At 37.5% G+C, this 25,792-nt stretch overlaps 4 protein-coding genes across 6 annotated transcripts; 3 read left to right on the top strand and 1 right to left on the bottom strand.

The window, feature by feature from the left end:
• The first annotated feature begins 496 nt into the window (after positions 1-496).
• On the top strand, positions 497-15,157 carry LOC115629030 (cyclin-dependent kinase-like 1). Of its 3 annotated transcripts, none has more exons than XM_030525330.1 (4): positions 497-564; positions 11,978-12,164; positions 14,071-14,943; positions 15,023-15,157. In XM_030525330.1, the coding sequence occupies exons 1-4, from the start codon at positions 497-499 to the stop codon at positions 15,155-15,157; spliced, it is 1,263 nt and encodes a 420-aa protein (XP_030381190.1). The 3 variants fall into 3 exon arrangements, with proteins under 3 accessions (XP_030381190.1, XP_030381192.1, XP_030381189.1); XM_030525332.1 differs by lacking the exon at positions 497-564 and adding an exon at positions 7,640-7,765; XM_030525329.1 differs by lacking the exon at positions 497-564 and adding an exon at positions 11,784-11,893.
• A 1,806-nt stretch (positions 15,158-16,963) lies between these two features.
• LOC115629059 lies at positions 16,964-18,179 on the top strand. Its single transcript, XM_030525375.1, has 2 exons — positions 16,964-17,009; positions 17,083-18,179. The coding sequence occupies exons 1-2, from the start codon at positions 16,964-16,966 to the stop codon at positions 17,415-17,417; spliced, it is 381 nt and encodes a 126-aa protein (XP_030381235.1). The 3' UTR covers positions 17,418-18,179.
• Positions 18,180-20,402: 2,223 nt separating this feature from the next.
• On the bottom strand, positions 20,403-22,177 carry LOC115629060. Its single transcript, XM_030525376.1, has 5 exons — positions 22,103-22,177; positions 21,897-22,035; positions 21,161-21,246; positions 20,929-21,082; positions 20,403-20,869 (listed from the first exon to the last, which is right to left on the bottom strand). Exons 1-5 carry the CDS (start codon positions 22,175-22,177, stop codon positions 20,403-20,405), a joined length of 921 nt encoding a protein of 306 aa, XP_030381236.1.
• Positions 22,178-22,499: 322 nt separating this feature from the next.
• Positions 22,500-25,778, top strand: LOC115629061. Its single transcript, XM_030525377.1, has 6 exons — positions 22,500-22,574; positions 23,167-23,305; positions 23,365-23,450; positions 24,319-24,472; positions 24,527-24,811; positions 25,762-25,778. Exons 1-6 carry the CDS (start codon positions 22,500-22,502, stop codon positions 25,776-25,778), a joined length of 756 nt encoding a protein of 251 aa, XP_030381237.1.
• Positions 25,779-25,792: the final 14 nt, after the last annotated feature.

Genomic DNA, 25,792 nt, shown 5'->3' on the forward strand with positions numbered 1-25,792 from the left:
CACATGTTCGGGAAACCAATTTGTGTTTGTTTTTAATGACAACGGATTGACAATCGTGACAACAATAACAACACTATTAATAACTAAAACACAACAAAGGCATGCTCCAAAATCCAGCCCCAATCCGAAAGTAGCCGCGTTGCCAATGTCAACCGACGTCGTCGCCATCGTCGCTGCCACCCCAACAAACCTCAAACCCCGCAGCGTCCCCCTGAATAGCAGGAGTTTCAATGCCGCTAACAAAGGGCCATACAAATTCCGGCTGCGGCATATAAACAGAATTTACTTTTGGCTCAACCGTTAAAGCTTTTTCTCATTCAACGAGCGCGCAGTTTTGCCGCGCATTTTGCGCTGCACGCGTGTATAATTAAATTACATTAAAATAAACGCAGTGCAATCCAGTAAATAATTTGTGAGAAAGTGTTAACAACTAGTTAAACTAATTAAAAGTGTTGAACAAATAACTCGATATAACTGAAAAGCTGCACACTTGTCTATGGACAAATGGTTTGGAGAGAAACGTCTATGGCTGTTTGGTAACCATCTTCCACTTCTGCCCAGAAGGTAAGTTATTCATCAAAGCTACTACATTATAGAAAAGTTACATTTACATTTAACAGCTTAAATGGCCACGCATTGCATTGCAGTACCTTGAAGCACTCTCAGTCCTTCAGACGTCTACCATTGTTTTTTGGCTTGAACTTGACGGTTCTGACAAGTTCAAGATGCGCGCGTAGATATGAATGCACCTAAATACATTTCACAGTTGACCCTGGATTTGTTTTGCCTAACCGCTTATATAACCTTGTCTGCATGTGTCTTGTCTATTTGAAAGTGCAAGTATTGTGGCGTCTGCAAAGGTCAGAACTCCAGTATATTTTTGATTGATTGCTGGTTTCTGTTGCATGTTCTTTTAATTGGTTTCTTGAGTGCGCAGCAAGAAAAATAGACTTGGAAATGTGCGAATTGAAATCACTTAGATAAATTCATCTGCGGGAAATTGACTTTCTCGTCATATAATCCTGATAAGGACATTGGAATATTGTTGTTTTTATATTAGGTTTGTGCCAAGTATGTAACAGGCTGAAGAAAGCTCCGAACCCATTCTGTATACAAATATGTATTCTAAATCAGCGTGACGAGAGAAATCCATCTAGACATTTCCGTCCGTTTGTCTGTCGAAATGAACGCCTTGATTTCGGAAACGGCTGATTGCATATTAACCAAACTTTACATGTAGCCGTTCCTCCCCTTTTCCCCGCTTCAGAATTTATTCAATACTGTGCACATAAACCGTAAACCACGCACGTAATCTATATACAATTCTTTACTTTTCCTTGAAATTTCATCTAAATCGGCCAATTCTAAGAAAAGTTATTAGCGAAACAATTTCACACCATTACTACGCCCACAACCTGCAGCATCAAGTTCGCTCTTGATATTATTTTTGATTCTGCTATGGGCGCATATAACTTAATGTCGGAAGTTTGTCTTGGTACAGGGTATTTCACTGTCGGGCTTGCTCGATTGTTATGTTCTCTGTGGTTTTTAAATTAGGGCATGTGTGTGATAGCGAGTGGAGTGGGCGATAAATAAGTCTCAATTCAATCGCATTGCAATATACTTGTATATTTAAATTCATAACTTCTTTGGCAGAAAGAAAAGCTATCTTAATTTTAAAACAAAATAACTTTAATAAATGTGTTCACATTTCATTTATTAATGATCTTCTGAGTTTGAATAAAGCTTAGGAAATAAATACTAAATTGTTTAAAAATCGTGGGCAGTTACGTATTAAATTTGTTTATTTGAGGAATCTGTAAATGATAGACATTGACAACTATTATTATAACATATTCTGAAAAAGCGTTCAGTTCTTTGCCGACACAGCCAGTACAGCATTGTGAGTTTGATTTACCCAAGAGTCTATGCTGGCGCCAGCCATTTTACCCTCTTTTAGCTCAAAATGAGCTCCACATGGACCCACCACGGAGGGGGTACACCAAAGCCACTTTCGCCGATCCGCAAAGGGAAAAAGCGCAATCAAATTGAAATTCAATCAAAGGGAATAAATGTGCAAAAAGTTTACACAGACGTCAAATTGCATTGATATGCGGCGGTCGCTTTGTTTGACTTTTTTGTTTGGTTACACCCAAGCAGACCACACCAGACCAGACACAAGATTCAGTCCCACGCCCATACCCATACCCATATCCATATCTACACCCACAGTGTAGACAGACAGATAGACGATAACGCTGCAAATCGTCTGACAGGCAGACAAACAGTTCAAAAAGAATATTGCATACTTATTGGCAGCGCAGCAGCGAATGATTTAGCGGTTTTTAATGCCCGTACCCACCCAAAACCAGATGCAGCCCAAAGCTCTTCGCACATGTCAACGCCATTTGCGCGTCTGCATGGAAAATGCATGCGAAAATATTGAAAAAAGGGCAAGGCGTGTTGTTTTTCAAAAGATTTTCTGCGGTTCGTTTGCAATTTTCTCGCAACTAAAATCATTTAATGCGCCCTGCTCAACGCCGCGATGATAACTGGGTGAGTGATGAGACTGAAGCGACAGAGCGATATTAATTTGCAGACAATTTATGGAAAACACACATTAAAGTGATTAAAATGGAATAAGTTCTGCAAATTAAGCAGATCAGACAGGCACAAGTGCTGAATTGGTTGCTATTGGATAAGGCTGCTATAAATAGAAGAAAATTAAGATTGAATATCAGTGCGGAATTAATTCTTAGTGGCAAGGGCGTAGGCAGGGGGGCCGGTCCACACCCCCCCCCCCACCCCTAGAAAAAATGTTTCCATATAAAGTCGACCACACGTTCATTATTATGACGCACTATTTCGCCTTAAAATGGATTTGCGTTGGATTTGTCGAAGTTTTTTCATCATATGCATAAATTATTTTTTAAATGCATCGTGCATTATTTAATCAAATTTTTAATTTTTTGACCACCCCCCTTTGGTAAAAGCTGGCTACGTTCTTGCTTAGTGGTAATGTATTTCTATGTAGAATCCACTGAAATGGAATTCGATTCAATTATCAATATATTACAATATATGCACATATGATGTCCTTGGAAAGCTATATTATAGATTATGGCGCAATTTAAAGTGTTATATACGCGACAAAATGAGTCATTGGACGAAGGTCGCCAACTCTTGCTTAGTTCCCAGGACAGCCCCCTTTGAAAATGGTTCGGTTTTTGCGCATGGTTTGTCAACTGCATGCACAATCCAGGTTGCTGAGCACTCCCTCAATTTACTCCAGACATTACCTCTGTCCATATATGTATGTCTCGGATGTACCTCCACGATATTCGCCATTATCGCAGCTCCCACTCCCTGCTGTCACCATCTATTGGCTGCTTGTGTTTGATGCTTCATGAGCCGCATAATTTGCATGTGCCGTTTTGTTCTAGAAGCCTTTTAGATGAGCTCAAACAGCAACTCTCACTTGTCTGCCTGATGCCGTGTGCCTTCTGCCTTGTGCCTTCTGCCTTGTGCCTTCTGCCGTTGGCTTTTCATGTTTTCAGCTTATTTTGCATGCGCCTTTTGTGTGCTAGCAGCTGTTAGCTGACCCCAAAAGTGATGCCGACACGAAACACGTCATATTCCGAACACCTGTCCTGTCCTGCTCTGCCCTGCCTTGTCCTGTCCTGTCGCGTCCCGTCCTGTTCGTGCCTTGTGTCTGTCATGGCTGGTCCCGTGCTTAGCTTGCTGCTTTGGCTTCCTTAAAGCCAAATAGCAACTCATGCATAAAATATGATGCCCGATGCACCTCCAGCATATACTCGTATGTGAGTGTGTATGCATATACTTGTATGTATCGATAAAATAAATCGACTAGCTGAGCTGAAAATACCATTTAAGTGCTCTAGTCCTGTCTAGTCTACTTTTCGCTTTAGAGTCGTGCAAACGTTGGCGCTTTAAATATTGTTTGCAGTGCCATTGTGAAATGTTTCAAAATTATTACCTGCCGCAAACATTTCAAAACTCCTTTTTCTATCGCTTGATACAAAAGATTCAGGTGTGCAATGAGCCCGCAGTAGCACCAGCGAACAGGTACGTTCCAAGAAAGTTTATGTGGCACGGCAGTCGTTGCCTAATTAGAGTCATGCACGAGCTGCGTGTGCGGCTTTTAACTTTGCCGGCTCGTAATGAAAGTGAAAAATGTTGCAAAAACTTTGTTCGATGCCTCGAAATGCCAAACCAGCAAAGCCATCAATGACATTTACTCGTGTTTCACTTTATGTGGCCTTGGCCTTTATCCTACGCATGTTGCTTGTCTTCAGCGCCAGTAAGTATGCAGCACTAAGCTCAACTATCAGTGTATATATACGACAGTGCCTGTGTTTGTGTGTGCGTGTGTGTGTGTATGTGTGCGTGCTTATGTCTGCGTCTCTAGCTATGCACATTGTCATTAATAGCCAGTTATTTATTGCACTTTACGCTTATTTTGCCCACAAGGCCATGTCAACACGTCGCTGCCTCTCCCCCCACCCACTTAACCCTTTGTGGTGCCATTTTTCATCCCGTTTGCTCGTTTAATTGCGCAACAGCTTTCGCACAACTTTTGCGCCGCATATTCTTATTTCTATTTTTGCGCAAATATTTTTGCTCAACACACCTCATTCTACTCGAGAAAAGTTTGGCTCGCCTCTGCTTATTTTTAAGCCATTCAAACTTTTTTTAGTTGCAAATGTGGAAGTTCAGTTCGAAAGGGCAACAATCAAATGCCAGAAAAATAGCTGTAGTGCGCATAAAAATCGTTTAAACCCCCAACCTGAATAACAGAAAATGCAGCTCTGTTGTTTTGCATGTAATTATTCACCATCCCGGCTAATCTTGGTAATTATTAAAAAGGAATAGACATGCAAATTGATATTTAATTGTTAAATATTAAGTCAACAAAAAAACTATCTATCTATAATGTCTATAATGTAGACATGCAAATTGATATTTATTTGTTAACTATTAAGTCAACAAAAAAAACTATCTACCAATAATGTCCTCCTAGACGTTAGGGTGATTTTATTTGCAATCCGGCTAGCTATGTCCCGAAAGCAGCAGCAGTATAATTGCTGTTTTAACCTAAAATCAATTACCTAAAATGGTTAAGAATAATCAACAACTAAATAAAGAAAAAAATTAAGGAAGTTCTCCATTCCAATTGTTGCCGTCTCTGTGTCTAAAGGCACGCATTCAACAGCTTAGGAAATGGCATTTAATTTTCTGAATAAGTCCTGAAGAGCTGGCAATAAAAACAAACGCTATTCATTAAGTTTGAGAATGTATAATACTTAGTTTTATATTTATTATATCTTTTTTAATTAAAGTATTCGTATAAAAAATATTTTTTAATTATTATTGAATACACTTTTATCATAGAGTTATTTAAAATGCACTCCGGCCTTTCAAAAACTTTTTCAATAAATGCACTCTTTGCTTGGGAATATTTTAATACAAATTTTAATATTTGTAGAACTTTAATAAATTATTTTTTCGGCTATATATATGAGTAAATTGTAGAACACCTATTTCAAGTTGACATTACAAGTAATTTTATTTGGTTAGTCAATTATAAAGCGTTTTTTTTGCGTATTGATTTTTGTTTGAATATTGATCAGAGTCATTGTAGACAGCTTAAATTATACTCATACATTCTTCAAGAAGTTTTACGTCTTCATCTGGACAGTTAGTTCGTTAAAATTGGCCTATAGTTTATTATAAGTACATACATACATATGTGGTCCTCCAAAAGGCAACTAAGAACTGAGTTGATTCCCAAGTTCCTGAGTTGACTCCCAAACGTAACCTTATTCTAATTATTGAGACAGAGTTAGACAAAAAAGGAAAAAGGGAGAACAACGAAAGAATATATAATAGTTAGACAGATCTGGCGTTTGCAGATGTCTAACACCGTTAAGGGCAGTATCGATTAATCGAGTAAACACGTTTGGTCTTTGTTTTTCAATTGACAAGGCGGGCTAAATAAGTTCAAGCGGTTAGCCTTTACTCACGACATATCAAATAATGGATGAACTCATTTGCAAGTGGGTTTTTGTGCATTTGGGCGGAATAATTTGAATCGAACCGGCAATAATGAAGTGATATTTTGTTGCATTCCTGCTTATTCAGTTCATTAAACAATATATGAATATGAAACCTATAAGACGTTAATATGAAATAGATGGGACCATTTAAGTAAATGAGTTTTTTAAGGCAAAATTCAGAAACAAAGATTGCATACTTATATATAGTCCTCCATAGTCTTATCAGTGTTTCAAGAGAAGCCTTTGTAAGGTTCAATCTATTTGAGGTACTTATTTGGTATTTCTATTTACTGCTAACAGGGCACTTTTCAAACTGCCATAATGACTAGTTGTTTTTATTTAGTATTTATCCGGATGCGTCTAATCTGCGTAATGTAACTAAATCTAGCCGTTAATCAATTATCGCCATGACAAATTAGTTGAGGCCATTCCGTTTGTGTCGTTTGATTTGTCATATCAATGCTCCGTTTGGTGCCCATTAAAACAATGGACTCGACCCAACGCAGGTCGTAACCACAAGCCCGCCTGCAATTACACAATCGATAGCAGCCACAAACCCAAACACCAACACCAAACACCAAACACCAAACCAAGTTGAACAGCCGCTGCCAAGTGTAAAGCATTGACCTCAAATAAACTAAAACAAGCAACGAAGTCATAAATAAATAAATATATATTTCATTGAAAGCGCTGAGCACTCGATGTTGAGTAACACAACAAACAAACACCTACAAAAGTAATTAATAGGTATGAAGAAAACAAAAAAAAAAAAGTAAAATAAAATAAAAGCAAACAAAGGACATGCCTGGCAGCCACAGTGCCTTTGTTTACAAGAAGAACAAAGAGTGGCGAAAATGGGTAAGACAAGGAGAAGAAACAAACTACAGTTATGCAAATCAAATTGAGCTTCAAAATAGTTACGAGTCGGCCGACACTTGAGGCCCGCAGCGCAAAGGTCAAAAGCCGTGCCTAAAATGGCAAAAGCTAAAGCAGAGCCGCAGGCCCAATTAAAGTGAATTGCAGAACTGTTTTGTGAATTTGGAAGTGAAGTGCAGGACAGCTTAGCTTTGTAAGTACACAGGCCGTATAATTGTTTGTCAGATTGTGTGTCTATTCAAATAGATAAAAACACATATACACACTTATAAGAATACTATATGTATGGCCTATGCGTGTTTGTTAGTCGTAATTCATTTCTGCTCGGCCACGTGGCTGGCGATCACTGCCGCCTGTTATTTCATTGCATTTTCTTTTAAAGCATTTTTAATGCATATTTAATGCAACACGCAACCAAAGCCGCACTCCTATACATGTATATAGTATGTATGTCTGTATATAGCATTCTAACCGACCAACCCGGGCCATATCCTTTGCGGAACACTCGCCTGTGGTACTTCTAAGGTTGTCTGCAATCAGGTAAAGCGGCCGGCCGGCCAGCCAGCCAGGCAGCCAGCCCGCTGCCATTTTGGCTTTGTGCCGTTTGCACTTTGCTGTTTATGGCCATTTCATTTCATGACGCTGTCCTGGCCAAAACTTTCAGTCGTCTGCCGGTGGTTGGCGTTGCGACATCGCCTCGCTCGTCCGTGTTAGATTATTTCTCGGCCGCCAGCTCCAAAGCTCTTTGAGTGTTACACATAATTTCTTGCAATGAAAATGTTCGAGATATCCAAACTGTTTTCGTTGCGAAGGTAAGCATTCCTATCTATAAATTTCGGATATTAAATTGGTTGATGCTATGGGCAGTTGAAGTATAAAGATCCTTTTAAATGGATTTTTTTTTTTTTTTTGCAAGTTCTTCTTTTATAAATCACCAACTTTTCAGCATCTTAATTGACATTATTTTACTGCTTTTGTATTAAGCTACGGTCTTCTCTCTATTAACTAATAGTTCGATTAATATTTGAAGTGGTATTTTCTCACATTTCTATACCCTTGGACTCCAAAGGGATGTTAGTATGTTAAACACAGAAGGCAAACCCCTCAAAGTATATATTTTCTTAATCACGATGATAACACAAGTCGATATAGCGATGTCCGTCTATCTGCCGGTCTGTGTAAAGAAAACGATCTCACTACAAGAGGTTCCCCTAACTCCCGTAACTCAAATTTGGAAATTGCTGCCAGCTAGTCCTTATGTTTTGCTGCTGTTTTGGCTCAATTCTGTACCTCACACATACACACACAATCCCGATTTCAATTGATGCTTAGCATGCATTTCATAAACATACATATGTGACATAAGCTAATTAAATAAATCCGTTTAATTTAAAAAATGTATATCATAAACATTTAATTTTATATTAAATTAAATTTAAATTTTCAATAAAATAACCAACATCTTTGGTAATTAAGTCTATTCCCTATGTGCCAGAACAGCGGATAATGTCAATTGATATTATTGCTAAGACGTTTAAACGTTTTAGGATTCTACCTAAGTCATCTCAATTATTCCCCGATGTACCATATTTCTGAGAGAAACCAAACACTCTCAATTAATTTCTATATATTCTTCATTAGCATGATAAGAGAAATCGATCTAAATATGTCCGTCCGTCTGTCTGTCTGGATGAACGCCTGGATTTCGGAAACGGCTGAGCATACTGTAATCAAGGGGCTAGGCCTAGTCCTAGCCAACACTCCTAGACCCTAGCTAACACGAAGTTATTATATTTTTTGATTTTCTCCCCCGTATTCCCGCTACTGTCCACTTTTCGAAATTTTTATAAACCAAACTTGGCACACGTAATCTATATACAATTATTTACTCATTCTCTAAATCTGAGAAAACTGTCTAAGAAAAGTTATGAGCGCAACAATTTCACTCCAGTACTACGCTCACAAACTGCAGCAAACTGCAGTGTATATAACTTTCAGGCCTGCTCGACTATAGCGTTCTCTCTTGTTTATATAGAAATTAGTCGCCTTCAGTTAAAGCATATTATTTGAAAGATCCTAGGAAAAACGTGTTACAATACAACAATTTTTGAATACTACTTAAGGAAGTGCTTAAGATGATTGCTTCCTCCCTTGAAAGATACTCAAAAAAAAAAAAAAGAAAAATTGAATTTTAAAAGGGTGGTTCCATTAAACCATCGTTAAGTCATTAATTTATCAATTCTCCATCAGCAATGTCTGTTCGCTTAACCCATAATCAGTTTACTGAAAAACTTTGCAGTGCTTAAAGCCTTCATTACACCATAATTTCAGTGAAAAACTGCCAACCATTAATAAGCCAAATTGCTAACAACCACAAAACTCTTACCACGCACAGTTACATTGCACTTTTGCACTAGTTTGAATATCTTTTGTGCTTCGTCGGCCCCAACCCTTTAGCCCAGTTAGCATCGGTATACGCCTACGACTGGGAGGAACTGAAACTTCTCCAGAAAACTGCCAGCAGGTAACCTCAAAAAGGCAGGCAAGAACTACACCTCAAATGCTTTCCGGTTGTTGCTAGAAAAATCAAACACAACAACAACAGCACTCCCTCGAAGGGGGAAGGAGAGAAAAGGGAGCTCATGAAACTTCTTGGAAAACTTCGGAGCACTGCGCATGGGTTGCTTTTGTTGTGGTTTTTGCTTTGTTAGCTTTGGTCGCATTGCTATGACATTGGGCCCTCGGGTCTGTCGTATCGCGTGTACACGTATATGGACGCACCGTGGGGGAGACGCGACAGCCAAACCAGTCAAATCGGGCAAACAGTCGCTGGTTGTCAGTCAAACAAACGGTTAGTCACGTATGTGTCCTCCAAATATTGCTCGAACGGTTATTGATCGCCTCAATTAAGTATCTTAAGCGCATGGTGTGTATAATTGGGCTCCAAATTCTTGAATAATTATCTCTCGATACTCCTTTAAATCTACACAACAAATTAATTAACTTGCTTCTTGCGCATACATTTTGCTAATCTCTCAACATATATTATGTAGCAGCAAATACGCCAAATCCTAGAAAGATGGATACCTAGGTAAGCCGCACCGCACTCTTTTTGAAGTGTTATTTGATTCTACGTTTTAGTTGTGCTTCTAATTGCTTCACACCTCAGCCTTGTTCTGTTCCTGCACATGAATATTTGAACACATTCTTTACGTTTACGACCTCTTCACATGTTAGCCACCGTCAACTTTTCGGCCACATCAAAGTTCAGTTACCTCATACACTCGTCCTTTTATGTACTTGTACATAACATATACATACAGTTCAACCGCTGGGAAATGCTAATAATGTTTTCTGTTTATCAGGCATAAAAAATCAGCTAAACTGCTTCAGGGTTAATGCATAAAACGCTCTTTGTTTTCTATTCAAAAGAGCATTGGGTTCGGGTGCAGTCAAAAAATCGATTTCACGCACTTTTACATCAAAGGACTGTTGAAGCTAATAAACCCCAATAGAGCTTTTATGCGACACTCATTAGAAGCCCTATACATAGATAATAAATTGGTGTCAGTTATTGATTTTTGTTAGAAATGTGTAGTGTGTTGGGAAGTATAGAAATTTCATTAATGCCAAGACTGTTTGACATTAGAAAAGTCATTCCATTGCCCAATACATCAAATTGGAATAAAAAATGATGTTGGTTTGTAAAAAAAACTTCATTATTTAACTCATTATTGTCTTAATTATCAATTATCCGTAAAATCGATGGTGCTTCTCAGTGGGAGGTTGTCCTTTGCTAAAAGTACTTTTATTACAATCACATATTGTTTTACATATATTATGTGTATTACTATACTATATATGTATTCCTGCTCAGGATTGCGGGTACAATAGAAATTATTAAACTCACAGCTAAGCTGCAGCCTTTGACAAGCAATTCCTTTAATTTTTAATTCAATGTTCAAATATTAGGAAAATGAGTTTTATTTCGAATTGTGCAGCAGTAAGTAGAAAAAACTCCAACTTTATATATAGTCTTTCGGTTTTATTTATTTGCTGTATTGGAGATGAACTAAAACTCTTATCATCTCATATTTGTAGAAACCAGTTAATGTCTTTGAGTAATTTTGGCTTTATAGATAATGAAGTTTCAACAAGCATCTGCTGTGTTACTAAAATTTGGCCCATTTGACTCTATTAAAATTATTTCTTCTATTTTTATTAATACTTTTAAATTAATTTTATAAATTAACATTTAACGTCACCACGTCGTCCTCCTTATCCTTTATTCAAAATAATACATTACTTAGGGTTACTTGGGGGTTCCCTAAAGACGCTTATAAATTTGAAAAAGATTTAGAAAATGATTAGATGCGGTCCTAAAATGCATGCTTCAAAAATGTTTTGTAGAATTAGTTGTGCTTGGAAAGGTTATTATAGTTGCAATAAAGCTAAGTTGAAGTTGTTTTAAGTTCTGCACGCCAATTGCCAGATATTACTAATATTACTAACTATTTTTATTAATACAAAACCATTTCATTATTTGATATAATACCTCAAATATATATATAATTTTTCATTCTGCTACCTAATCATTAACGAGTTCTTCACTCTCATTTGCTTTCTTATTTTGAACCCATTGAATTCAGCTCCCATCTATTCACTTTTCGTTCAACCAACGATCAATCAACAGCTTCAAATACTGAATAGATGATGCATCAAAAACCCATTTCATCGTCGGATCATTTGCTCTAAACTATCATATCTTATTGTACATAGTTTCGATCTCATGCCTGACTTTAATTGTTACCGTATTGGTGTTACTCTCTAATGTGTTCGTGCTTAAGTTATCAATCGAATAAGCTGGTAACCATTTTATGTGCTCAATGCAAAGCAATGCGTCGCGCAAACATCAAACGTGGTCAATGTTTGAGCTTAAGGTAAACCAATGTCCAGTGTACTTAGTCCAATATTTCAGGCTTATTTTGGCAATAGCAATAAAACAATTATATATTTCCTTACAGACCACAAGGTAGCAGCAAAATGGATCGTTATGAGAAGCTCAGCCGCTTGGGTGAGGGATCCTATGGTGTGGTCTACAAGTGCCGCGATCGTGAAACGGGCGCCCTGGTAGCCGTCAAGAGATTTGTCGAATCTGAAGATGATCCGGCCATACGTAAAATAGCACTCAGAGAAATAAGGCTACTGAAGGTAAGTGTACTTTTGAAATTAGTGCTTCAATAAAGACTTTTTCAAATAATTTATACGAATAATTTGATTGTTTTTTGTTTTTGTGAATAAATATCAAATCACAGCTTGAACTTTTGGTTGCGGAACAGGCAGAAGGCATTCGTCTATTATTCCTATAATATGGGGAAGAGGAACTGTAGATCCTCTTCCTCTTTTGTACAAACCCAGTGATACATAATCAAGCATGCAACAGTAGAATACAATTATATTACGTTGGTCATATTGGCCAATTTTTAAAATATATATTTGACTAACAATCCTTATCATTATATTCATCGTTCAAGTCGTCCAATTTCTTGTATGCTTCATATATTGCTTTTGCACATTCAATGAGTGCTTTGTATTTATACAACTTCCTTAAAATAGATAATATTCGAGGTACATTAACTTTTCCTACCAATAATGCACCAAGCTTAACGACTTCCCGCACCAGAAGCCTTGCAGGCACTGGTAACATTATCTTTTTTTTAGTTCTTAGTCCTAAAACTTTCACACATTTCTTTAATATTTCGTAATTGCCTATAATTTCTGTTGCTATAACCCACGCCATTTTAGCCTGTATCCATCTACATTTGATGAATTTAAATAAAATTTTTTTTTTTCTATGTAATTTGATTGTTAAACTTTTAGTTGTCCGAGTCGATACTGTTGTTCTACTCCGAATTATGGCTCCAGCAGCTGAACTTCCATGTCTCCTGTTCCATTTAGTTAAATCCTGATTTGTTATATTTGTATTTCTTCTTGAAAACTTTGTTCTAATTCCTCTTACGTTTTTTGGGCCTCTATAGGTTTTATCGAGATTCTCATTATCTGCATTTAAATGGTGGGTTTTTATAGAACCATTCTTGACACGAGTTCCAACATTCGATCTCATAATTAAGTCGTCACCCATTTCTTTATGATAAACTTCATCGGAAGAAGTCTTAGAATTATGTTTTCCAAGCATACCAGTGGACTTGAAGTCTCTAACTTCAACTATCTTCTTCTGAGTGTTACCTTTAATAGATGCTTTTTCTGCATGATTACTATCTCCATTTATTTTTTTCGGCATTAAAGTTGACTTTATAAAGGGGAAAAAACGATTCTACTATCTGAAACCCATAAGTTAAACTATAACTCACCACCGCACAAGTCAGAAGCAACGATAAAAAAATACATTCTATCTTCCACATTTCAAAACAGGTGGAAAACTAAACATTTTTAGTTCTTGGAAGATATATCCAATAAGACCTAACGCAAATATTTATGTAACTGATCTGAAAAATATAAACGAAAGTCTGTGTTTCTAATTGCTTGAACCGAATTCATTATACCCTTGCAAAGTGTTCATTTGTTATGTGAGACGAATGGTTTTAGCTATTGCGTATTTCGATTTGGACTTTTTCCTCGCCCTTCCAAATAGTAGACACCATTGAACTAAGCGGACGTTCCACAACATCCACATGCGCATCCAGTGTATGTGCATTTGTATACAGAGTGCCCAACTGTGTGCTCATACACCATCATACCCATTTCTTGGACTGTATTAAAACTCAAACGAAAAATTTGTACACCAAAGATATTTCGCCCGCTTTCCCCTTCCCCTTGTAAGATGTCGAAATGCATTTTTTAATTTAAATGAAATTCTTTTTGTTTCATTTAATACCTTCGATGATATCACTACTACTGTATTAGCCTTCATAAATAGATTGTTGTAAAACTATTGAAACATCTATCTAAAACTAAAAAATTTGTTTAAAAATTACGCAAACATGCCCCAATTTCCCCAATAAGGGGTCAAATATCACGTCACCTCAAAATTTATATTGAAACTAAATTTATATTTTGTATTACAATTTTCTTAATTTCTCAAACTATGTATTTATAGAACCTCAAGCATCCAAATCTGGTGTCACTACTGGAGGTCTTTCGACGTAAGCGTCGCCTGCATCTGGTCTTTGAGTTTTGTGAGCTCACAGTTTTGCACGAACTGGAGCGCCACCCACAGGGCTGTCCGGAGCATTTGACCAAACAGATCTGTCATCAAACATTGCTCGGCGTTTATTATTGTCATAAACAAGGTTGCTTGCATCGAGACATCAAGCCCGAGAACATTCTGCTCACCGCTCAGGGCCAGGTCAAGTTATGTGACTTTGGTTTTGCACGGATGCTCAGTCCCGGCGAGAATTATACGGACTATGTGGCCACACGCTGGTATCGGGCGCCGGAGCTACTGGTCGGCGACACTCAGTATGGCACGCCTGTGGATGTTTGGGCCATCGGCTGCCTCTTTGCTGAGCTGGTGCGTGGGGAGGCGCTCTGGCCAGGGCGCAGCGATGTCGATCAACTGTATCTGATACGCAAGACGCTGGGAGATCTGCTGCCGCGACACATACAAATCTTTGGACAGAATGAGTACTTCAAGGGCATTACGCTGCCGGTGCCGCCCACGCTCGAGCCACTGGAGGATAAAATGCCAGCCAAAGCGCTACAGAATCCGCTCACCATTGACTTTCTAAAGAAGTGCCTCGACAAAGATCCAGCCAAGCGTTGGCCCTGCGATAAGCTGATCAAGCACTCATACTTCGATGACTATCTGGCCAAACAGCGCGAGCTCGAGCACATCAATAGCCTCGAGGCAGCCACACTGCGGCAACAACAGCTCGCCTCCCAGCAGTTCATGTTGCAACAACAACAACTGCAACTTCAGACCGGCGCAGCACAGGCGGCAGCCGTGGCAGCGGCGCGTGATAAATCAAAGGTACAAGCTCTTCATATACACAGACGTATATACCTACATACATATATTGTGCTTTACTCATAACTCTTTCTGTCGGCAGACTTCAAACACCTCATTGCCACTGCTGCCCAGCACGCAGCACCATCATCCGCATCAGGAATATGCGAAGCTTCAGCCTCTGAACAAAAATGCTGCGATGTTGCATCGCACCGAGCACCATTTGCCAACCATATGAGTTCTCAAATGTTTTTTAATTAACTACAAAAATCGTAAATAACTTTAAGCTTGTGTGTGTGAAAATTACTATAATTTCTTTGTTTAACTTTTAAAATAAACATAAAGTGTAAAATCAAAATAAAATAACTACGAATTATGCAATTAAATTCCAACAAGCAGCAATCAGACACTAGAGAGGAATGCAAGAGTCGAGTGGACCGAAGTTTTGAACACAAAGTCAATAAAAAAAAAATAGAACGCTACAGTCGAGCAAGCCCGACAGTAAGCAGTCAACCAAAGCACCAGCATCAACAACAGTCGCGGGCAGCGCTTGAGCAGCGCTGCAGCAGCAAATATATTTATGGCTATAACTTCTTGTTAAATCGGTCTATCATAGTGAAACTTGGCATACGAGAAGATCTAGGTGATCATACGGACGGACGGACGGACAAACGGACAGACAGACAGACAGACAGAATCAAGAATATATATACTTTGTGGGGTCTACCACGCCTCCTTCTGCGTGTTACATTTTTCAGCTCGCGCAAACTAATATACTCTTGTATATTTCATGTACAGAGTATAATAACATTTAATAAAACTAATTAAACCAAAAATATGCTACATGTTGTGGGACATAGAGTCGGACTGTTTCAACATTATGTACTTACCCTTCGGGTACTATGTCTTACTACGAAGAATATTCATCAAAATAGCCATTACATAACCTCTCTTACATAAAATCTCATCCCATTTTCCGAAGATAAATACAGATTTTTTTCCAGAAAAGCGGACACACATCATATTACATAAAAATGCGTTTTCTAAATTCTAAGAGCACTGATTCTAAAATAGGAAAGAATTTTTTAATTAAATATAAATATTTCTTGAACTTTTTGTTTTGTTTTTACATTCTACCTGACCATATAACCTGACCTATCAGTTTATCTGTATGAACACAAATATCTCAAACAGTAGATGAGTAAAAGGTACAAAAATTGAGAGATTTGGGGAGTATGATTTTTTAGACAAAACCTTCCTCTAAATAAAAACTTCAACTGAAAATAAGTGGAAAAGCTAGTGTCGGGTGCCCCGACTTTGATATACCTACCATTAAAAGTTGGAAAAAAAAACACTGATAAAACTTGACGTACCCATATGTTAAACACTAAAAGGAAGTAATTGCAAATTTTGAGTGAGAATTCCAAGAATTACCGGAATGATAAAATCACTAATATCAGCGGAGTGGGAGGACGGAAGAAAATTTCATGTCCTTGCTTCTTATAGTCCCTGAGATTTTGTATTGTGTAGTACATTTATCATTTTCCACAAACCTACAATTCCCTTGGCGTTCATGAACATTAAAATGTTGAGCCCGAAAATTAAAAAAATTATTATGGAAATTGAAGAAAATTTAAACAGATATGTACGCAAAATAAATCAATGTTCTAAAATTCCCATCATTTTTTTAAAAACACAGATCATATAAAATTCTAGAATTCAATATTTAAGCAAGATGGTATTTTGATTTAATATTGGAACTACGGCTTATCACACGTTTGCTATATAAATTTCAGCTTTTTGTACAGAGGCTTACAAAGTATAAATAAATAGAGTAAATGAGTATGAAGCCAGCCAACATTCTTTTTAACTTTAAGGCCAAAATAGCAGCTCCAGGCATTGCTAACGTTTTTAGTTCCAGTCAACTCAATTTAGTGGTTTCGAATTGGCAATGGGTATACTTATCATACATCAATACTGCCACCAGATTGCTTTAGACATTTACATAGTTTGGTATTGGCTTGTTTAAATAAATGAGCTGAATATGTTGTTATTGCTTTTGGTGGTACTCTTGCTGAGTTTCGAGTCGAGTAAGTAGACATATAGTTACAATATTATATAGATAATATAGATTGTGAATGAAAAAGCCTCCTATATTCCCAGTTGACTCTAAAAATGCACAGCAGATCGTGATCGATTATATGGAAGAGTTTAAGCGACTGGACAGAAATATCACTAAACGCTTGAGGCGCATTGTGAAAAAATATATAGATATACCTCCCGAGCTTGAGAAAGATGTCGAGTTCGTACGCATGCTGAACAACGTGATCAAATCTATTGATTTGGGTGCCAACGAGCTGGATCAGAAGATCGATGTGCTAACTGATTTTGAGATATATGATAGCTTACGCCTTGAATTGGATCGAGGTCTTGACGTCATAACCAAACTGTTAAAAGGGCAAAAGATGCGTAAGCAAAGAGCAAGGACCATTAGCTAATATCACATCCTTAAGGCTGTGACGCTAGTTAGGTAATTAAAATATTGATCAGCTTAGGCCAATAACAATAATACACAGTTTATTTAACAATAGAAATATATTTTCAGTAAAATCTTACTTACGAAAAGAAAGAAACGTAAAACAATGTTTATATAGATGTTTCTAAGCTGCAAAAGGTACTGAAAATTAAGACTGTCGCGCTGTTTATTAAAAGAGCAAATCTTGTCTCCCAATCATTATATTATCAATTATCTTTCATTTCAGTCGCCTATTAACCCGTTTATAATTTATGAATCCCCAGAATTGTTCGAAATCACTTTTTTACTGACAAGAATACCTCATATTTTCATATTTTCTTTGCCTTTCCTTTTCCTTTTATATCATGTCTGCGAATTGTCAAGCATCTGGATTATACTTAGATACATGAGTAGCTTTAAGAACTGGGCTTGTCGAATTGACGAAAACGAAGTTGTGGCTCCAAATCATAAAAGCAGGCTCTTTAAAGAATCGTCGATAAAACACTGTACATTTACTAACATTAAACTTGAACTGAGAATGTTTCATACATGACCAATCATTTTATAAAAGATGATGATGAACATAACGACATTATTTTAAAGAACGTTCGGAGCCATCGAATACCTGGCCTTATATATTATTTTTGGAATTTTAATAGAATAAAAGAAACTGGAAAAGAAACTTGATTGGAATATAATAAAAGCAAATGTAATTTCATGAATTAAATAATTTATGAATCAAATATTTGCAAAGTCTCTCATTTTTGGCACGCAAAATAGCCAATTTAGTCCGTAAGCATAACGAACTCCCCCCATAATATGTACGAGTATTTAGGCCATACTTTATACAATCTTTAGCACAAAGTCAAGAACATTTCACTATTTCGCCTCCACACCACGTACATTGAATTAAAATCTTACAGCGGCTTAGCTGCCAAATCCAGCTACATTTCAACTTTCAAGTGACGTCGCTTAGCCCCTTCAGATATATACTCCAGCTACCCCGGATACGTGTCGCCCAGAAAGTTTGCTGGTTGGCTGGCCTAAGAAAGTGTCAGATGATGCCACGTGCTCTCGGAGCTGTTCTGCGTTGCTCCTTTTTCGGGCAAGCTAATCCGCTGCTAAGCACACGGAAGATAATCAGCGACACGTAGCGCCTTCTAAATGTCATCCAGACTGACTCACTCCATGTGTGTGTAGGTGTGTGTGTGTGTGTATATATGTATTTGTAAAACTGGGCGGAAAGAGGGGGGGTGTGCAAAATTGTTATATAGAACAATTATGGCTTGGTGCTTGGTTGAGGTCTCTGCTGACCAACTGAGTGAAATGGCAGACGGGTGAGCAAAGCAACTGATTGACTTTTGTTGTTTGGCCAAAAGTTTTAATTAAATTAGTGCCAAAGTTGCAACCACAGTCGATGCAACTGTCAACACTACATAAGAGATCTCTAGGGTGGACGGAGAGACAGGGACAGAGACAGAGAGAGAGAATTGGCCTAGAAATGTGCAACGTTTTATAGGCAAGTCCTTACCAGTTTGTCTGCGGGTGGCTCTTGATGGGTTTTTGTGCGTGGAAGAGACAGACTGCAAAAAATTGACAGTATCGTCTGCGTCGTCTGAAACACCATCAACACTTCTCAGCTCTCTTCAGCTACTCCTAGCACGCTCCATTGCGTCCGTCGCCAAGACTTTGCACAATTGTTAGACACTTTGATTTTTCGTTTGCCTGCACAATAGTCCAGCAACGTTTTTTTTGCTCTCCCTTTTATATGCGGTACCCAAAGGATGAAAGGGTATTAAAGGAAGTTCATAGTGTATGTAACAGAGCGAAGGCAGTCCACATGTCACGGGTATACATACATGCGATCAGGAGAGATATATATAAGTAGCACCATGATCGACTGTCCTTTCGTGTGCGATGGTCTTATCCATACATACGCAGATCAGGATTTTTTTAATGCATATATAAGATAATTGTTTTATATATACAAGTAGTAGCTCACGTAGCAACGATCCACGCCGACATCTGTCTTACTGCAAACATTTGCTTAAATTTTTTGATTTTTGAATTTTCACTTTAAAAAATAAGAAAGCCTCAATATATATTTATAATGATGTTAATCTCTCGCCATACTAAGAAGTTTCATGAAAATCGCTGCAATTTATCAAATAGCTGCCATAAGAGTATCGTAGCAAGAAGCAGTCTTTGCACCAGTTTTGTTATTTTGTTTCATTCAATAGAACTTACGCAGTACCTTTTTATCGTTACAATATTTCATAAAGCTGTCATGGAATCTCTCTTAGTAGAAAACTTATTTGTTTAATATCATATCTTACAATGATTTTGCAAGTATAAATATAAAGCTGCCAGAAATATTACCAATACGTGCTCTTTAAAGCGCCCAGACAAAATTAAGAATGCAATCAAAATCAGTTAACTCCATCATATAAGTAGAAGAGATCAAAGATTAATTTATTTTTCAAGATATTTTTAATTTTAACTTTTATTTTAGTTTAATGAGTAGATTTATAGGGTATGCAAAAGTCGGGCTTGCGAAATTCTAGCGTTCGGATATTCTTATCATCGTCGCACTCCCTTTCTGCTTTTATCTTGACGTTGTGCATTTTAGCTCTCGAATGCAAAAAGCATTTGTAAGTAGTTGTGAGGCCCGTCCCCCGTCCCCTGGCCCCGCCTCCCAACCATTTCCTGCAGGATATGCAAAGTGTGCTGCGCGTGTTGTCTGTGCTGTTCGTTCAGCCTGACAACCCAAGACAGTTGCATAATCTGTAGTGTCGTTTATGCAAAGTAGCCCGAAAAATAAAATGCTGCGCGGTAAGGGTGCTAGAAACATGTAAATAGTTGTCTAAGGTTTTTGGGGTACGCTTGAGCGCAAAGTGGAATCGAAGTTTTATTGAATTAGTTGTTAGAGGAAAGTAAGTCAAGTCACTTTTACTTCAGCTCGATTCCTTCAATATCGACGCCAATGTTCGCCGTATTGCTTATTCAGGGCATTCTTACGCTCCACCTCGCCCCCCACGCCGCGCAGGAGCTCGTCTCGCTGCCAGTTGCGATAAATGGCGGAATCGAGCATCTTGTCGTCCACATCGAGTGCTTGTTGTTGCCACCACTTCAGCTGGGGAGCTGCCATGTGTCTGGACTCGGTTCCCACAGGTATGACCGATATTACCTGCGTGGGGGGCGGCTGACGACGAGGCCACTGACCCAGTCTGGCCAATCGCTTCTGCTCATCGATGTCGGTGTCATCTGGTGTCGAATAAAACTGCAACTGCTGTACGGAGCTGGCTTTGGAGTTAGTGCTCAGGCTCAACGGATGGAAAGGATCATTGCCGTAGAGCTCACGATAGCGTGTGCTCTTAACCAGCGTTATTATCTGAAACATGGCCAGACAGGTGATGCAGTTATAGCCAAAGAACACTGAAATATAGAGAGAGTGATAGCTTTACAATTATTTGATAACCAGGCCCATTACTCACGCAAAACGAAACTGCCCACCAGCGTCAAGACTATGAGAAGTCCCAAATTAATAACCTTCTTCAGCATAATCATGAACACAATATGCCCGCTAGTCATGGACAGGAAGAAGACAAACTCGTAGAGAGCCAAGGGTAAAATAATCCATTTCTGAAGCTGCAAATTCAACACATATATGTACTCAGGTATATAGTATATACAATATATGTGATGACGACTAATCATAAAACATACCTTGATAGCACCTAGTATACCCAGAAGAGCGGCCACGATGTTCACATAGCATATAACCTGCATAAAAATCAGCACATTCTCAGGCGCTGCAAAAGAGAGCAAAATCTTGTTAGGGCTCGAATTTTGAAACCACAATAGAGCCCGTCCTTTTCACAACCACATTTCACATTTTGAGGACTGGCTGCTCCGATGCAATTGCAAACCAAATCAAGTCTCAATATTTATCGATTTGTATTAAGAACTCCAGATTTGATACAAGTATACCTATAGTCTGACACGGCCTCTTTTTGGCTCAATTATTCTTGCTATATGGTATTGCTTCTATCGGGACTACTATCAATTATTTCTTATGAGCAGATATTTAATAAGTTCTAAGCCAGCTACCAAGTTATGACCTTGATGTCTTAGTGTTCATTCAAACTTAATCGCGAGCTTGAAATGCAGCCAACTAATAGCCTGAGATTAATACTAAAAAACTTGTCATACATCTACAAAGAAAACACAAACATTCTCTTCTATAAATGAATTTAAAATATATATCGATTGTAGATCGATTAACTCGACTCTCCTTAGAGCTTATTTTTTCTTCGTTACCCAATTAAAAATTTCATTTTTTTAAGTGTGTTATGTAGATGAACTTACTGAACTATAATTGAAAAAAATGTCTATAGTTCAACTATTTGAAGCAATCTCAGTTTTCAATTTGAAGAGTGGGTTTTATTTCGTTGCTACTTACTTCGTTCCACCCAACCGATACCCTTTCGCACCCATTTGTTGTTTTTATATTGCCCATCATGTTCCAGTAAATCGATAATGGGCTCAAATATTTGCACACCCTGTACGAACAGGACGATGCTGAGTACCAGGCTTCTGACCTTATGAAAAATAAATTACACTCCACATTATTTGGAATCGAAAACCATCATAGTTGTTTAGACTCACAATGCTGAGCAAACCCACGATGATAACACCTAATCGCACGGAGCAATAGCAAACATAGGACTCCATAAACAACATATTGGTATTCCATTATTTTTAAGTATTACTCATTACTCGAAACGGCAACTAACCAAAATCATCGACTCTGCACGACTACTGAGTATAAACGCTTGGAAAATTGTTGGGGCCGAACACAAAAGGTGAACAATTAAGGCGCAGGCAAAAGCACAAAAAGCATAACAATGTACAAGATGCTTATCTGAATAATATACGTATACTGCTACTATATAATATAGCATTTGATTTGAATGCAACTTGGATGACAAACATTTGTCATTCTTCAGTCGGCAGCCATGGAGTTCACAACGACACGATTTTTGAGGCGCATTGCCTCTTCGAAATGCTTCTCATGAAGACGTATATGTATTGCTGCTCAGTGCGATTGGGAGTGCTATTTATTGCTGGAATGTCAATGGTGAGTTAATACTAAATTTACTTTCTTATAAAAAACCACACAGAGGTCTTTGTATGCCCTGTATGTACATATAAAAGTATCATCTGTCCGACCTCCGTCTGTTCTTTTATTCATCCTTAAGAACATCGATAACTTTTGAACTATAGCTTTGGACACCAAACGTGGCTTGTAGAGTTATGTTATTTCCTTAATATTTTACATACTCAGATGTATTTTATGAGTTAACCAAATGCCAAGTTATTTTTCAAAGTTTGAAAAGCATTTTCTATTTGTTTTGGCGCTATGTTTACATTAAAAACTAACAATTTCTTTGATAAAAATTCAAATTATATGAAACTTTGGTAATGAAAGTCAAGTGTTTTTTTTTTTAATAGGCCATAGGGGAACCCTAAAAACATCACCACTAGTACGAAAAACAATTTGGCTTATCGGAATAATTTAACTGAAATTATTATTGAATATTTGCATTGCCATCATTTCATTGAAATCCCTGCAGTAAGAACGATGGGTCCAATAAAGTTTATTTCATTTGCTGGACGATGGAATGGGATGGAAGGAGATATGGTTTGAAAACATTTTTGATCATTTTCAGCTCCTGTCAATAACGTTTATGGCTGTCGTCTTCACTGCTGGGACTAGTATTATGTTTGAAGTTGTTGTAGCGCTACAAAACAATAAATATTATATGGACAACGAAGTAATACGCCGTAGCACATGCTATGCGAAGGAAAGTATGCGCTCATGAGATACGATTCTGTTGCTCCTAATTAAACGTAAAATGTACTTTCAGACCCCGATATGGTCTTGTGGGTAACCCAGCTGCTTAACATTGCATATAATTTGAGTTGCATATCGGCAGCTTATGGTGCTTATAAGGTAAGCATTTTAAACGTTATACCCTGCCCCCAACCCATACGTTATCCTGATATGTGCTATATACCTAATTCTGTTTTTACGCAGTTTTGATTTAACACGGTTTGAAAATTGTTACATTTAGCACGATTCAAGATAACACAACACAAATAAATAGAAGCACAAACAGCTAGAAACCACTCTTGTATGGTTCGTTACAAAGAATTATAGAAAGAGGTAGCAACAATTGGCCAACAACGGCTCAAAACAGAATTCACGGTTCAAAATGTAGATGCCGATCGAGCATCGAGAAAGTCGAGTTCAAAATTATTTCAGCAATGTTAGTGATAGTTTATACGCATACGAAGCAAGCGAATTCGAATGACAGCAATTAAATTTCTATTTCCTTTGTTAACAACATAGCTGTTTTACGTACATAAATAAAATTCTCACTAATTTTAGTAGGTTTTAGAGATATTTTTGTTTACGCGGTTTTTTCAAGAACCAATCTACCGTGTACAAACAGAATTAGGTGTATAGTTGTCAAATGTAAATGACACTTCGGTAAAGTATTGAAGGCATTATCGATAATATAGAAAGTATGTGATCAGCATGGCAAGTCGAGCCGATATAGCCATGTCCGCCTGTATCGGACCTGTATCCCTAGTTGCGTCCGTCTAGCTCTTATATGGGTACAAGGTATACAAATAGATCAAAGCCATTCTGGAAAAAAGAATAAATTACGTGCATATTGACCTTTTTTACCTACTTTTTTTGATCGATAACTATTAAAAAATGAAAGCCTCGATATTGACAAAGTTTGCAGCTCTACTATATAGTTGTCATTTCTGTATTATTTGTATTATAATTTCTAGGTCTTTTGCACTTTCAGCTAAAAATGTGGCATGTGGTACCTTTCATCATTTCCGAGATTAGTGCTTTTGTTTACTGCACAATTGCGCTCGCTATATTTTTAAATATTAACCAGCATTTTGTAGGTTTGGGCACACTGATATTACTCTCTCTGATCGGCAGCAGTTACTTGGGTAAATAATACTATTATTATTAGTAATCTTTTAATATGGAATTTCTGCATACAGTATTTATTATTTATAACATCTTGACTTTAATGGCCTTCGTGCAAATACTAGTGCTGGTTCACAGCGATCGCTACAAGCAATACTATGGGTCGGATCCATTGAAACCCAACCTAAATAATGCCCGCCTATTTGATAAAACATCGCCGAAGTGGTGGCACATTTCAGAAACCAAAAGCTGCCAAGACGATTCCGATATGAAAGGTGGTGAGGAGGATTTATCCGAATACTTTCAGCGCCAGGAGCTCATAAATAAGCAATTATGGTACATTGCCTCAACAAAGGATTGTACATTTAAATAAAATTCAAATATATTTAGTGCTTATGTCAATTTAAATGTATATAGTATTTTTAAAATTTATTCAGCTTAAATGAAATACACTTAAAGCTTTTATAGAAAAAAACAAGTAAAGAATCTAAAATCGGTTGAAATACTCTGCACATATGTTTAGAATAATAAGATAATTAAAAAAAAAAATGTTAATCGATTTTACCTCTCTCGGTATTCGAACTCACGTAAAGGGTGTATAATTGCTCATTTATATGTAGGTCGACTCGTCTTGTCATGCTCTTGATCAGCATATATATATACTTTGAGGGGTCTGCCACGTTACATTTACACCTCCCGCAAACCTTATATACTATTGTACTTACATTTCATGTACAGAGTATAACTACATATGTACCTTTGAGCATTTTAAAAACAAATACGAAAAGCGTTCGCTTAATAATTGTACAGGCGCCATCTAGCGTTGGATTTTGGGTTCAAAGCTTAAAGCTCTAAATGCTACACATTTTTAGGAAAGTGTAAAACTTAACATAGCATGGCGTAACATTATAGCAAGAGAAAATGTTTTAATCAAACTAGGCGACTGTCAAATACCCTAACCATACAAGAAGCCAATGAGGAAAGAAAATATGTGGTGCTGCCATAAAAATGTTTTGGTAAATAAGTAGCTGTTCCTGAACTTCTCAGGAACCGAACTAATTCTATATTTTAACGAACGATATAAGATATACGATACATTTCTAATAGTGAGATTTCTATCATACCTCTGTTTTTGGCGCTAAATTCCAGATTACAATTAATTACTCTTAATATGCGATCTAGCTCTAAATTATCCAACTTTTAATTCAGTTTTGGCCACTCTACTACTATTGCTTCTTTTAATAATTTCAAGCAGCATTCAATGTTGTTGGAATGGATACTCCAATGATTCTTTCTGGATTTCTGGCAGGTCACTTCACAACCTGAATATTCCTCTCTTC

The sequence above is a fragment of the Scaptodrosophila lebanonensis genome, unplaced genomic scaffold (assembly GCF_003285725.1).
Source record: "Scaptodrosophila lebanonensis strain 11010-0011.00,11010-0021.00 unplaced genomic scaffold, SlebRS2 tig00000131-arrow-arrow-pilon, whole genome shotgun sequence".
Taxonomy (NCBI): domain Eukaryota; kingdom Metazoa; phylum Arthropoda; class Insecta; order Diptera; family Drosophilidae; genus Scaptodrosophila; species Scaptodrosophila lebanonensis.